This window comes from Sabethes cyaneus, chromosome 2 (assembly GCF_943734655.1).
Source record: "Sabethes cyaneus chromosome 2, idSabCyanKW18_F2, whole genome shotgun sequence".
Lineage (NCBI taxonomy): Eukaryota > Metazoa > Arthropoda > Insecta > Diptera > Culicidae > Sabethes > Sabethes cyaneus.
Genome location: NC_071354.1, coordinates 55,443,385 through 55,458,426, shown reverse-complemented (window position 1 = coordinate 55,458,426; position 15,042 = coordinate 55,443,385). Strand labels below are relative to the sequence as shown.

At 40.0% G+C, this 15,042-nt stretch overlaps 1 protein-coding gene across 1 annotated transcript; it reads right to left on the bottom strand.

The window, feature by feature from the left end:
* Positions 1-505: 505 nt before the first annotated feature.
* LOC128735440 (uncharacterized) lies at positions 506-14,775 on the bottom strand. Its single transcript, XM_053829926.1, has 10 exons — positions 14,680-14,775; positions 14,384-14,619; positions 13,920-14,327; positions 13,670-13,860; positions 13,149-13,600; positions 11,876-13,090; positions 3,078-4,203; positions 2,006-3,015; positions 708-1,943; positions 506-640 (listed from the first exon to the last, which is right to left on the bottom strand). The coding sequence occupies exons 1-10, from the start codon at positions 14,773-14,775 to the stop codon at positions 506-508; spliced, it is 6,105 nt and encodes a 2,034-aa protein (XP_053685901.1).
* Positions 14,776-15,042: the final 267 nt, after the last annotated feature.

The following is a 15,042-nucleotide window of genomic DNA, read 5'->3' as shown; positions in this document are numbered from 1 at the left end:
GCGCGTGTTGAGATGCTAAACAAATTGGCGACGAGTAGTCCAAGATGTACAACAGTGCAAAAAGAAGTTATTTTTATTGGAAATAGTATCACTCTAGTCCCAATACTTGAAAGTGATTAATACTCATGTCTTTTCTTCAGTAATCAACAAGTTAAATGTTCAATTAAACTTCAAATCCAAATATAAAATTCAATACCAATATGTTGTAAAGACAAAACATAACTAGAAACAATTACCTGGTGACTTGAGTGATACGAGTAGTAATCTATAAAACACAGAAATATAAGAATTAATTTAATTAGTTTTACATCACGAGGTAACAATTGCAACTCACCAATCAAGTTTTCTCCATTTTATGAATTTCTTTTGACATTCAATTCCGATTATACACGATGATGTACGTTTCTCTTTTTTCATTAATATAAAACAGCTTTCTAATAGTGATGTTGTTTATGTTATATATAATATGGCTTAGAATAGCGATGCGAGGTGCAACCACCACTGTTTAAATTTCAGATCTGCTGTCTTTGTTTAAATTAAGTTCACTGAACACAGCTCGTGTAACCACTGAAGCAATTCCAAATTCCTCTAGATCTAGGATTTGCTGTCTCAAAGTTGGTTCCATATTGTTGAAGATCAACTATAAAATAAGAACAAAAATATAACCATTAAAAAACAAGAATACAAAGATCGACATTGTTCAGTACCTTTTTAAGAGGGTCCTTCTGAGTCTCGTTGGCGTATGGAAGCAATATCGCAGCCATACTGACACGGTTAACGTTGATGCAGACTTCGGCAATATCTAGCAGATTAAGCGAGGCCGATATTGGGCACTTTTGCAGTAGTATCAACGATTTGGACAGAACCGCATCTTCATCGATGGACCGCACACGGCTAGCATTCCGGAACGGTGCTTTGATTATCGTTTCCCAAGCCATCCGATAGCCTTCCAGTGTTATGAGCTGCTCATGCGCGGACACAATGTCCAGCAGCATTGTCAGATGGGACACCATGTTAGTGCGAGCCATTTGTTTTAGGAGACCGTTCCAGATCTGAGGTACAAAAATGTTGTAGCCTAAGCAAATATAGGCGATTACTTCGAGACCCTTTGAGTTAGTTGCATGCGACTGCCAAAGGCGTTTAAGCAAGCTCATTTTTTCCGTTTCTTCAAATTTGCTCATGGTGAGATTGTTGAAGCCGAGCGATTTGAGGAAGTAGATGCACTTCAACACAATGTAGTGGCTTGGATTGAACACGTGTACGTAGGACATGCAGTGATCATCAATTAGCTTGCTGAAGCAATCATAGATTTTTAGCTGTTTCTTAGCATCTATGTTTGCATCATTTGTACAAAGCTGCGATATGAGAAACTGGACACTCTTCTCTCTATCCCAGCTTTTCAGAATGTAGTGAGCCCTTGCGACGTACTCATCGGCGGACGTAGTTGCCAGAGAGTCATCTTCCATGTTGTGATCTTCATACAAAGTTTCTTCCATATTTTCACTTGAATCGTTGGCTGACCCGAAAATCGAGAGCCATTTCTGAATCAAAGTCACCTGAATGGCATCGATGTCTATCTGGTGTAGTTTCGAGATTTCGCAAACCAAACTGTTAATGTCGACTTTCCGCTGCAGTGTTTCGCTGTAGAGAGCATGAATTAGCTCTTGAGGATTTTTCACCAAAGCCAATAGCTTTTCGTCGTTGACACCATACTGTAGCAGCAAATGTTGAGTTTTAAAAATGGGATATTTTCGAAAAATTTTCTCCACTTTGTCTTTTGCATCGACACTGACGGACAGTGCGTCCTCGTTCTGGCTCGCAAATTTGTAACACTCATAGGCTGCTTCCACCTGGTCGGCACCCTCCGGTGCATTGTTTGTAACGTAGTACAGAATGAAAAGTTTCGACAACAGATCCGACACGCAATCGACCACTCGAAGGATCTGGGAAAAAAAAATCACAGACAAATTTAATAACGTTTATCGTAATTAAAAATAACCCTTACCGATTGTAGAAACGCATTATTAACAGGATGCAAATGCCAGCCCCTGGCTGGTGTTAGCTCATCAGCTTGAATCTTATACTCAGAGATCGAATTGATTACAGCTGCCTTACAGAAGTAGTCCTGCAGGTCAATCGGGTCCATGTTTTCGAGCCGAGCCTTCAACTGTACAAGCACCAGCAGTTTCTTGTAGTTATCGATCGTAATTTCTTCTTTCAGCAGAGTCTTCAACGGGTGACGGATCAGTAGCATGAAGGGAAGACGATATTTTGCAATTTTCGGTAACATTCCGCCATCGGGATGAACCTTGAGCCACGCGTCAAGTTCAACTTGTCCGGCGCGATGAGCTCGTTTGATGGTCAGACCATCTTTCAGATAGTCCAGTATTTTCTTCCATAGGGACATTTCTTCCTGCAGTTGATTGATTTGAGAGAAAATATTTAGCACGCAAAGGAACTTTTCGTAGAAATAGTAGTTCATTTCTTCCAGATATTTTGTCAACCGTGTAGCGAGTAGTACATGGTTTGTCACTTCATTTATGTACGGTTGGCATTGATTTAGGATACCTTCCACTGTTGTTTTGATGGTTATGAGCTCCTTGCCAAAATTGTCTTGGGTTACTTCAAACTCAAGCTCTTGTAAACTCAGTATCGTTATAATCTGAGATACTAAGACTTGCTGGTAATCCCAGGAGAAATTTTCACTCATTTTACGAAGCAGTTCTATGCTGAGCACTTTGCTTTTCATTTCCTTGGTCAGATCAATAATATTGTGGAAAGACAGCGTCTTTTTGGATTTTAGAGATGGATCTAACTTACACAGCTCGTAGAAGAATTTAAAGCGCATCCGATTGCCACGCTCTTGCACAGCTCGTTCCATTTCGCCAATATTAATATAGTAAAATTCCAGTAAAGTGTGGAACGCTGCTCTCTGGGATTCATTTACCATATTGCAACGTAAATATTCTAAACACTTATCTTTATGAATGCATTGGAACAAAACGAAGACGGCCACTGAAATGAAAAGAACGTCTTAGCATTCAAATCAAAACGCACTGCTAACTTGTGATACTTACTGCTGTAATCCGGTTCTTTTTGCGATAAAAAGTATTTCAGCGATTTCCGTCTAAGATTCTCAGCAAATTCCGCAGGAATTATTACCCCCGTCTCCTTTTCATAGGATAGAACCAATTGAACTAACTGAACAGCTGCTGGATACTTTTTATGTTTTATCAACGTTTCTAGGGTGACTTGAAAGTCCATTTTAATGTCATCCAGACTGATGGGCGACATTAGTTCATGCAAATAACGTCGTGGTGGTTCCATTTGGTCCGATTTGAAAGCTCTAACTACCACCTGCAGAGCTTGTCCAATGCATTTGATAGTTGTTTCCTGATCGTCCAGCTGTTTGATTCCTTCCATGGCATCATCGTTAATGTGAACGATATCGAAGGTTGAGAGGGAATCTCGTTTGTAGCTTTTTCTCATCGAATCATTTTTGCCATTAGTTATGGCAAACATTTTCGTAAATATTTTCTCTGGCAGAGTAGGTCTTTTTCTGTATTCTTCCAGTACATCTATCTCATAATACTGACTGCCCAATTGAACCCACCGTAACAGTTCTAGTTTTACGATTCCACTGAGAGTCGATTCTTTGTAGCAACTTCTTAATAATTTATCAGCCAGAGGGTATGTCAATGGATCTAGTTCCCAGCTGGTATTTGATTCGGCGAAATACTGTATTTGTTGCGTAAGAAGCAAAGCTATCAAACGATGTAAATTTTCATGCGTACCACTGTCCAGTTCAATCATTTCTGCTACTCTTGCTAGAACCGCACAACTGAGGTGAATATTTCCAACCAACTTCAAAACTTCATATATTCCGGTCAGCAAGTCAAAAGCTAGTGCCTCTGTCAACCGTTTGATTCCTCCGAATAATGCAGGCAGAAAATTCACGTGGTCACTATTAATATGCAACAGTAAATTTTGAATGCCGCTAAGCAAAAGCTGCTGACGACCGCCTGCATCGATAAAGTTATCTCGACGAACCTCTAGTTTGAATTCCTTACGAAGGTTGACTATATAAAGTATTTCCTGTATTTCCAGCTGGCTCATGGGAGGACAGCGTGATTTCAGTAAATGTAGCAGTTCAATATAGTTTTCAAAGTACGTCTCGAGACCGGTAATTTCATCAAGCATGTGCTAAGGGAAATTCGAAAACATGAAATGTTGTTAGAGATCATTGTAATCCTTGAATTTAGTTTGTTATAAAATTATTGTCATTTGTTCTACCGTTGTTATTGGACGTCTTATCATTAGGTTATGGGCAATCAGTAGCTCCCTTAATAAAGAGCTAAACAAAGTGATTTTTTTGGAATGTCGGTACAGTATTCTCCTAGAAACGGAATTGAGTCGAATTCAAATCCTGGAGTAGAAACAACTAGAACCGTAGAAAATGATCAAACAGGAACAGTTCAAGGCGGATCAAGTCAAGTAGAATCAAGTTAAGCATTAAGAGAAATGTTTCCGAAAGTATGACCAACAAGTTGGAGCGCTGGTCAAGAATATTATAGCTCGTGGGCATTTGCTATCAAGATGGTGCTCATTCGTGAAGGGAGCTGGAAAGCAATCACCGCGAACAATCCACGGAGGAACTATCGGAGCGGGGTCTTGGAACGATATGTTTGAGTATAGCACCCTATGAATTATGAAAATGAATTTTTAAAAAGGGTCATCGATTCGAGTGTAAAAACTATCGAGGAATTACATTGCTCAATTCTACCTCCAATTCTAAGGTGCTCTCCCGTGTTCTGCTCTGCAGACTGAGACCGTTAGCGGAGTCCTTCGTCGGCGAGTACCAAGCTTATTTTCGTGAGGATCACTCCACGACGGATCAGATGTTTATCCTGCGTAAGTTACTAGAAAGATAAATTTTGGGAGTACAGCTAGCTAGATGGGTCCAAATCATGTGTTAGAATAGCGGGTGAGACCTCAGCCGCTTTCGTGACGTTGGATGGACTGAAGCAAGGTATGCACTCTCTAACCTGCTATTCAACATTGGAAGAGAACCAGGAAGAGGCCGTGGACTGCGGGCAGACACCACACTCGACACCCGGTGTGCGCTGGTGTTCGTGGGGATTGGAGAACGGCAGCCCAGAACCGACAGTACTGAAGAACCATAATTCGTTCGGTGCAGGATCGGTAACGGGCATTTGCCACTAAAGCAAAGTAAGTAAATCCTTATGAATCTGGAGCAAGATCCAGGACAGCGGTTATAACCGGGAATTTGGTGACCGTTTTACCGGGAAGTTAATGACCGTTGATGTCCAGTATCCAGTATTGATGGGATTCCCGCAGACGTACGATTCTATTGTCATTGACCTTGAAACACTCGGTATCAAGCTGACAGCGGATACTGTTAATGCGAAGATTCTCCAGGATACCAAGATGTCAAGTGGTCAAATTAGTCGGAAGCATGGGATGTTGAAATGGTATTCTATGGCCAGAACAAAAAGAAGGCCGTGAGAAAGACAAGTCCAAGCTGAAATGTTACCGGTGTAAGCAGGTCGGACACTACGCGTTCGATTGTAACAAACAACCGGAAGTTTTTAAAGGAAACGGGAAAGAAGAATTCGACGCACTCGGCGTTTGCGGTGTCGAACGGAGGAAAACTGATCAAGGAACATTGGATTTTCGACTCTGGAATTATTACGATCAAGGTTGCGGATGTGCTTTGTATTCTGGAGCTTGTCATGAATCTGACGTCAGTGTCGAAAATTTGCGGATTTGGTCATCGAGTTTTCTTCAAGGACTGGTGCGAAGTGATCAATGGTGCTGTTAGTTGATGTGATTGCGAATGGTGAACAACAAAGTAATTTGAACAAGCTGCCCCAGAAAGGTAAAAATGTTTCGTGGGACACCTGAATGTGCAGAGTCTTAAGCAATTTCTTGGCATGGTGTGGGAAGTGCAATTCAGTGAGGCGGAAGTGAGGTTAGGTGTTCAATGCCTGCATGGAAAACATCACCCTCAACTATTTCGATACAAACGTGTCCTAGCGGATAAACTTTTGGACTTGGTCCACTATGATTTGTGCGGCCATATGAAAACGACTTCGTAGACCGGAAGCAAGTATATTTTATGTTCATTGATGATTGCAGTACGAAATGCTTTGTGTACTTTCTTGCGAACAGAAACAGAAGTGCTGGATTGCTTCAAAGATTATCAAACTTACGTTGAGAAGCAAACTGATCGCGGTGTAAAGCGATTGTGGATTGACAGGCTCAGAGTACGTCAGAATCAGAACCAAGAGATAAAGAAATACCTTCGAAACTGTAACACTCATCATGAAACCAGCGTGCATACAGCCCGGAACGAAAATGGTTTAGCTGAGCGTGTGAACCGTTCCATTGTAGAGCGGGCACTATGTCCTCTATTCGATGCTGCTCTGGCTAAAACTTTTTGAACCGGAGCAGTAGGAACGAAGATATATCTGATCAACCAATCGCCGATTAAAGGGTTTGACGGTTTTACCAGATGAAAAAGGTAGTACAGCAGTAAATCGTTCATAGACCAGCACAAATCTTTCCGCACTACTGTGCTATCAGGCCATCCCACTACAAATCATTTTGGAAGATCAGCAGGTGAAAGGCATAGACTACTAGAAAACCTACGCACCTGTGGTGAGGTATGTGGCGGTCCGTTACCAGGTATGTTATAGTATACCGGCTGGATGCAGTTACTGCGTTTCTTCAAGGCGACCTAGTTGACGAAGTTTGCCGATTAAAGGCGTCATACGGACTAAAGAAAGCAAGTCGCATTAGAAATACCTACCAAAGTTGACGAAGAGCTGCGAAAATTGGGCTGACGAGATCGAAACTAAATACCTAGGTAGGGTAGGAAGGGGCAAGATGCCCACCCGGGGCAAGATGACCACCCTTCCAAAAAACGTTATATACGCTATAAAGGCATATAATTAGTAACCGTACGCGTAAACAAACACTACATCTAACAATCATTCAAACAATTACAAAAATAAAATCATTTAACTCTTCGATAACATAAAAAATAGATCGATGATTAAAAATACTGCATTTATTATAAGATTGCGCAGCCATAAAATAAGGTTTTAATCATGATTTAAAAAAATTTTCATCTAACGAAAGAGTAATCGTGGCATTGATTTTAGTAATGAATCAGATGTTGATATTGCCGCAATTATGCAGATAATGTATTTACCACAAATTGCTTTTAAAAAATACATCGCGGGGAAAAATGCGCACCGCTTTATAGACCAAGATTGCTACCCTGAATTGCATAACCATAACCTTAAATCAGGCTCCTGTACAAATGAAATACCAATTTCCTCATAACTCGAGAACTAATCAAGCAAATGGAACCAAATTTGGCATGTGTGTGTTTTTGGAGACAAAATTTTTTTCTATGATGAATTGGGACCCCTCCCCACTTTAGGAGGGGGGGTCCTATACAAACGAAATACAAATTTCCTCATAACTCGAGAACTAATCCAGCAAATGGAACCAAATTTGGCGTGTAGGTGTTTTTGGAGGCAAGAATTTTTTCTGCGATGAATTAGGACCTCTTCCCACATTAGGAGGGGGGGCTCCAATACAAATGAAATACAAATTTCCTCATAACTCGAGAACTAATCAAGCAAATAGAACCAAATTTGGCATGTGGGTGTTTTCGGTGACAAGAATTTATTCTATGGTAAATTGAGACCCCTCCCTCTTTATAAGGGGAATTGTAACTCCTCTCCCCTTTAAGAGGGGGGGCTTCCATACAAATTTCCTCATAACTCGAGAACTAATCAAGCAAATGGAACCAAATTTGGCATGTGAAGGTTTTCGAGGGCAGGAAAATTTTCTACGGTGAATTAGGACCCCTCCCCACTCTAAGAGGGGGGGCTCCTGTACAAATGAAATACAAATTTCCTCCTAACTCGAGAACTAATCAAGCAAATAGAACAACATTTGGCATGTGGGTGTTTTTTTTGGTGACAAGAATTTATTCTATGGCGAATTGAGACCCCTTCCCTCTTTATAAGAGGAATTATAACTCCTCTCCCCTTTAAGAGGGGGGGCTTCCATACAAATTTCCTCATAACTCGAGAACTAATCAAGCAAATGCAACCAAATTTGGCATGTGAAGGTTTTCAAGAGCAAGAAAATTTTCTATGGTGAATTAGGACCCCTCCCCACTTTAAGAGGAGGGGCTCCTGTACAAATGAAATACAAATTTCCTCATAACTCGAGAACTAATCAAGCGAATTGAACCAAATTTGGCATATGTGTGTTTTTGGAGACAATTTTTTTTCAATGATGAATTGGGACCCCTCCCCACTTTAGGAGGGGGGGTCCTATACAAACGAAATACAAATTTCCTCATAACTCGAGAACTAATCCAGCAAATGGAACCAAATTTGGCGTGTAGGTGTTTTTGGAGGCAAGAATTTTTTCTGTGATGAATTAGGACCTCTTCCCACATTAGGAGGGGGGGCTCCAATACAAATGAAATACAAATTTCCCCATAACTCGAGAACTAATCAAGCAAATAGAACCAAATTCGGCACGTGGAGGTTTTTGGAGGCAAAAATATTTTCTACGGTGAATTAGCCCAAGCAGCACCATTTGTTGCATGAAGGGTTACGCAACTATAATTGAAACATTCAAATATGGTAAAAGTTCGCATCAGTTACCTTTATCGAACTGTTATGTGATTGAAAAAGCGCAAGAGGTGGAGCCTATATGCAACCAATTGTTACACAGATGTTTTATGGAACATCAATGCGCGTTATCTATCCATTCGCGACTACGATACTAAAAGAGATTTTAAGCCTGTTCGCACTCCCACGAAATCCTATGCCGCGTTGTCAAAACTTGCGTGAAAACAAAAACAAAAATACTTTCTTCTCTTTTTTCCTCGCACAAAAACCAAACAATTATGAGCAACTTCATCACGAATTATGTTTAGCGGGAACCGGAATTTCCTCTCTGGGCTCCAAGACGAAAATTATTTACATTAATATTCTTAATGCGACTTTAGTTTTTTGGGCCTATTATGAGCTAATCTCCATGCCATTCAAAATTTATCGTGCAAAATATAATTTTGCTTTGTATTATTTGATGCGCCTCGTGAAAGTTATTAATTTATTAATTTTCAAGTTTAAAGAATTAACCCAGCCAGATTAAGAATTCGTTTACCATGGAAAAATGCGGTGTAAAATCGAACTAGATACTGTAATCAAATAATATTTTAGTAAATGCCATGGATTCCTGATGAATGTTCGTGTAATTATTGTTAAAATAAAAACATTCCTTCGTTGAAAAATATTTTTTCATAAAAATATGGCGGAATATGATGTTACATTGGTTGTATTTGTTTGGTTACATTTTATTTAACAATATGCCGTAATCAACATGATGCAACATCATGTGACATTATTGTTTAACAGTGGCATTATAATAACACGATGTTGCGATAAAGTTTCATGTTACTGGATATAGACTAATATATTTGTGACAGCCAGTATAAGTATTGGATAACCTGAATCTAACGTATTAATAACATGAAGCTGCTTATTTGTTGCGTGTTTCAATACTGTAACCGGTGAAGTTTTTTGCAATTTAAACAAGACTAAATAGCAACATGAAAGATGTTGCAAGTGCTGCTTGGGTAGGATCCTTCCACACTTCAAGAGGGGGGGCTTCTACACAAATGAAATACAAATTTCCTCATAATTCGAGAACTAATCAAGCAAATGGAACCATATTTGGCATGTGGGTGTTTTTGGAGGCAACCATTTTTCCCATTATGAATTAGGACTTCTTACCTTTTTAAGAGGGGGGGGCTCCCATTCAAACGAAATACAAATTTGCTCATAACTTTAGAACTAATCAAGCAAATGGAACCAAATTTGGCATGTGAGAGTTTTAGATGGCAGAATTTTTTTTCTGTGGTGTATTACGACCCCTTTCCCTTTTAAGAGGGTGGGCTCCCATACAAATGAAATACAAATTTCCTTATAATTTGAGTACTAATCAAGCAAATGGAACCAAATTTAGCATGTAGGAGATTTTTGAGTCTTGAATTTATTTTATGATAGTTAGAGACCTCTCACCCCTGTGGTAGGGGGATATGGACTCTTCCATAAAACATTAATCAATAACAAGACCACAAAAACTATCTATAGTAACACTAGATCATTCAGGACGAGCCGGTCGCGAGTGTTGCCGGTGACCCGCCGTCGGAAGCGCCGCCCACTGGGGGGCTTGCAAAACTCGAGATAGTGACAAAGATCATCCGAGATTCATGATTTATGTACAACACAGGTTAATTTGTGGCAATACGAAGTTTGTCGGGTCAGCTAGTTGTCTAATAATGACCACAGAGGAATACGTACATTCAATGAACAACTTTTTTATGGTTAACTAAATATTCCAAATTATTTAAATAATGTTTAAAATAGTTTATGACCAGCTTGAATCCATAATATTTATTATTTAGATTATACGTGAAATACAATGAAGGTTTAATAGCTTTTGGAAAGGATGGCCATCTTGCCCCGTAAGAGTGGTCATCTTGCCCCGCAGGTTGGAAAAATTCCCAAAAATCGATGAATTTTTGGTCGTGAATATTTGATATGCGTTATAACTTTTAGCACCCAATATGCATACAGGTTATAGAAAAGACTGTAAAAGATAACGTAGCGAGGGTATTGAGCCCTTTGCTGTAGATTTCTTCGGATATATTGATAGTGAGCTTAAGGTGGGCATCTTGCCCCGTGCTACCCTACCTTTGATTTTCTGATTGACGAGAAGATAATCATAGGTGCGGTTTATGTCGAAGATCTTCTGATATATTCTACCGTGCAACAACCGGTCGCGAAGGACAAGGAGCATCTGATCGCGACATTCTTGATAAAAAGTTTTGGCGATCCAAAGCAGATACTAGGCACTCGTATGATTCACTCGGAGAAGAAGATTATACTTGACCAGGAAAGCTATTGGACGAATTGCTGCATTAGTTCGGTGAGATCGACTGTAACAACGTAGCAACATCATTCGGCCCGTATCAGCGATTGACCTAGAATGTGTGTCCGAAATCTGCTGAGAAAGCTAAACGAATGAAGAAGGTACCCTTTCGGAAGCTCGCAGGCGGTTTGCGGTTTCTTGCTCAAGACAACAAGCCAGATATATCGTATGCTGTCAATGCTGTAAGTTTCTTTAGCAGCAAACCAGGAGAAGTCTGCCAAACGTATCCTTCAATACCTCGAAGAAACGGAGGATCGAAAGCTTCCCGACGAAATACAGCGGCCGAATACAGAGGCTTAGCTGTGTAGAATGGGGAAACGACGCTGGAACTAGAAGGTCTGTAATCGGATACGTAATTGTCCATGCTGGAACCCCAATAGCGAGGAATTGTAGGCAACAACCAACCGTTGCCTTATTAACAGGGGCTGAATATGTGGCTATTTTGGCCGGAAAGTAAAAAGCTGAGCTGTCCGGAACCGAATAACCACTAGCACTGTATTGGAACAACAGGATGTTGGTTATTCTGAGAACGAAGCACATAGATTTGCGTCATCAATTTGTTAAGTCCCATTTAAGCTACACCATGTTGAAACTAGATTGCAAGCTGCAGATGTCTTAATGAAAGCTGTCCCCACCAAAACTACAAGAAGCAAGACGGATGTTAGGAGTTACGGGCATTCTTGGTTGAGAAGGAGTATTAGAGATCCTAATAATCCTTGAATTCAGTTTGTCCATAAACTAATTATTATTTGTTCTACCGTTGCTATCGGACGTCTTACTATTAAATGTTAATACAAAAAAAACATCAATTTTTAATACTTACCATAATTGTTTCCACCACGGAACGGCTACAATCAAGCTTGCGTTGTTCCGGCAAGTCGTCGATATAGCGCACAGCCGCTAAAAATTCTCCATATTCTGCCAGCCGTAACATCACATTCATGTCTACCGCATAGGCGATTTCGGGAGCCGACTCAGTTAATTCCTTTATATCCTGTAGCATGTTAGCATCGCGCATCTTTAGCACACGATTAGCCAACATTCGTAAACACCCTTGGCTCTTTGCTGCCCATCCGTATTTCACTTTTATGATTTTAACTACCTGTGTACGTTGCTCAAGCAATATCTGCGCAGCAATCGGATGATCGGAATTAGCGTACTTCACTAATGGAGTAATCGTTTTGGACCACGGCACAGGAGATGACTTCAGGATGTCCAATATAACGTTCAACTTTACGGCTTCGTTGTGAAGTACCTCAACCAGAATGATGCATCGTTCCTCCCAGTAGCTAATGTTTTGGTTGGATATCAGAAATTGAATGTATTGCGTAATGGATTTTTGTAGCTGAGTTTCTTGGCCGACGAACATTGGGTACAGAAACTCAGTCACGATTCGTTTCAGATTCGAAAGTTGTACAGTCTGCAGCAACCGGAAGGCGGTGTGTTCTTTAGTTTCCTGGAGATAGTTGTCAATGTTGGCAGTAAGGTTGAAGTTTTCCTTTAATAACGTGAGATCTTTGAGCGTATCACTAAGCATCTCCATCTCTTCCATGTTAGTTTCATACTGCAATCGCATATCCATGATAGGGAATTTTACATCCTTAAAAATTGCAATAACATCATCGATGAAGGTAAGTCCTACTTTCGGCCAGAAAGGAGCAAATTGCAGCGCTTTGGTTTTTCCAATTACAAACGTTACAAGAATACGCATCATTTGGGGTAGATGTTGCAGGATTGGAGGCACGAAATGCATTAGCCACTGGATCAGCTGCAATGGTGGGGTACCTTCAGGTATAGATTTTAGCAGACTCGTTATTTTCAGCGAGTCCATGTGCAAAATAAACGACGAGATGTGGCGGGACCAGATCAAACATGCTGCCTGCATATCGGTTTTGAACAGTTCGATGCAATGCTTAGTAAGGTTTTGATGAAAAATAAAGTTTTGCCATTCTGCATCTACCTCGTACGGGTCGATTAGTTTTAGAGTATCCAAACGAAGCAGTTGTTCCGTAATATCGGCAATTTCTGGGCGATTTTTCTAAAACGGTAAGAAATAGTTAGAGCTTATGTCTGTTATCGCTGCTTATACTATTTACGTCAATTTTCTGTTGTAAAAATTGCAGAAATCGTTTCTTCATATTTCTTTCAGGAATGCCAGCTAGCCTAATGGAGAGAAAAAAGGCGGGGTCTTCAATCACATTTAAAATTTCCATCAAACTGTCAAATGTGTGCTGATGCGTTCCGTCGGAAACATGCCGATTGCTAGCCATCTGTGCTAGGAGCAATCGAACTTTCGCTTGATAAATAATCTGCAAACTAAGATCGAACTGTTTGGCAAAGTCTTCGGCTTCGTCCAATCGTCCTGTGCGTATGAGTTTTTCTAATCTCAGGGACGGTTGCGTTTCTGATAATATCTTCATTTCGATTTCTTGAACGTGCTGTTTATCTTTGGCATTGCCAGTGATGTAATAAATATTGACCGCACTTTTTGGTTGTTGAACCAGCCACACGTGCTCGGCCATCTCCAGATCATATTTGCATTCCATCGCTGAGAGATTACAAATAATTGTTAGACAGTTTATATTTCTAACTTATCAACTGAAGAAAAGAAACTTACAGGGAAAGTCCACAATTTTCATCGATCTGACTCCGTTAACATCTGGTTTTGTTAACAAAAGCAATTCTACTGTTTCTTCGGTACATTCCATAATAATGAAATCATCTATTTTATATGGAACTTCCAATTCCCACGCCAGTTTTACGACTGGACAAATCTCCACCAACTGGCCGCTATAAGTTAGACCTACACTGAAAATTAACATAAATATAGAAATTTGATCCAAGACAATAAAATTAATAAAACATACAGACAACGGAAAAGATTGAAAATCTTTTTGATTCCACGATATTCCGGTTTCAGAGGAAACTTTTCAAAAGCACTCGTTCTTTGAAAGTACACAGATTCATTGCTGGTGCAAACAATAGAAGGAAATGATACGTCATTTCCTAGATCGTACCCCAGCATCGGCACGAAACTGGTAATCAGTTCGCGCAGATGTTTTTCCAATATGCGATTGATAACAACACAATCGTCCAAGTTAAGCGTTACGTCCAAATTACTGGAGTCCAACTGCTTCATTGATTCGTTCACTTTGTCTTCGTCGACCATAATGTGATACACTGGACCGCGGCGACACTGAACAAAGAAGCTTCCATTCATTTGACGAATCTCGGCAAAAGTGTTATCCGGGTTATAATCGTCGGAATGAATGGTTCTACAATAGATGGGGATTAGACGCTGATACTAGTAGATTTAAAAGATGCTACTTACAAGCTGAACAAATTAAATCCTCCCACATGAAAACCAACAATAGTTCCATTGGACAAAGCACACAAAATTAGATCACCGCTATCGGAACTGGCAAAGCACTCGATATTGCAGGAAACGTCCAAAAACCTTGCATCGTTACAACGGTTTTCGTCCTGAAACAGAACCAGGGTCTTATCGATAGAAATAATCAATCGCCGGTTTTGCAATATTCCAGTAATACAGGGATTTTTCTCCACCTATAAAATTGTCAAAATAAATTCAATAATATCGAGCGCAAATAAAAATGACAGAAATACCAGCTCCTCACTGGAAATCCGGAATAGACCGTTGGTGCAAAATGCACTATTTAACGTTTCATCTTCGAACGAAACGAGCTCAAAATTGGTCCACATATTCTTTACCGCGATTAACAAGCAACACTTTCAGTAAACAAACGATATTTGCTTCTTTAAATTAAAATTTGTTCACCATAGGAAAATTAAAACAATGAAAACGGTTTAAAAACATTCACTGCGCAAAAATACGGTTGTTACCCGCCGTTTGCTTAATTTGCTTCCCGTTCGGGTTTGAGATTGAGAGAGGGAGAGAGACTGTGAGAGCAGTGTTACCAGATATTTCAAAAGATATCGATACTACTCGAAAATTAAAAGAAACCACTC

Coding starts and splice junctions, on each gene's coding strand:
- LOC128735440 (XM_053829926.1), bottom strand. CDS start 14,775: ATGTGGACCAATTTTGAGCTCGTTTCGTTCGAAGATGAAACGTTAAAT. Junction 14,328..14,383: donor GGATTTAATTTGTTCAGCTT/GTAAGTAGCATC, acceptor CATCTATTGTAG/AACCATTCATTCCGACGATT. Junction 1,944..2,005: donor ATAATGCGTTTCTACAATCG/GTAAGGGTTATT, acceptor TTTTTTTCCCAG/ATCCTTCGAGTGGTCGATTG.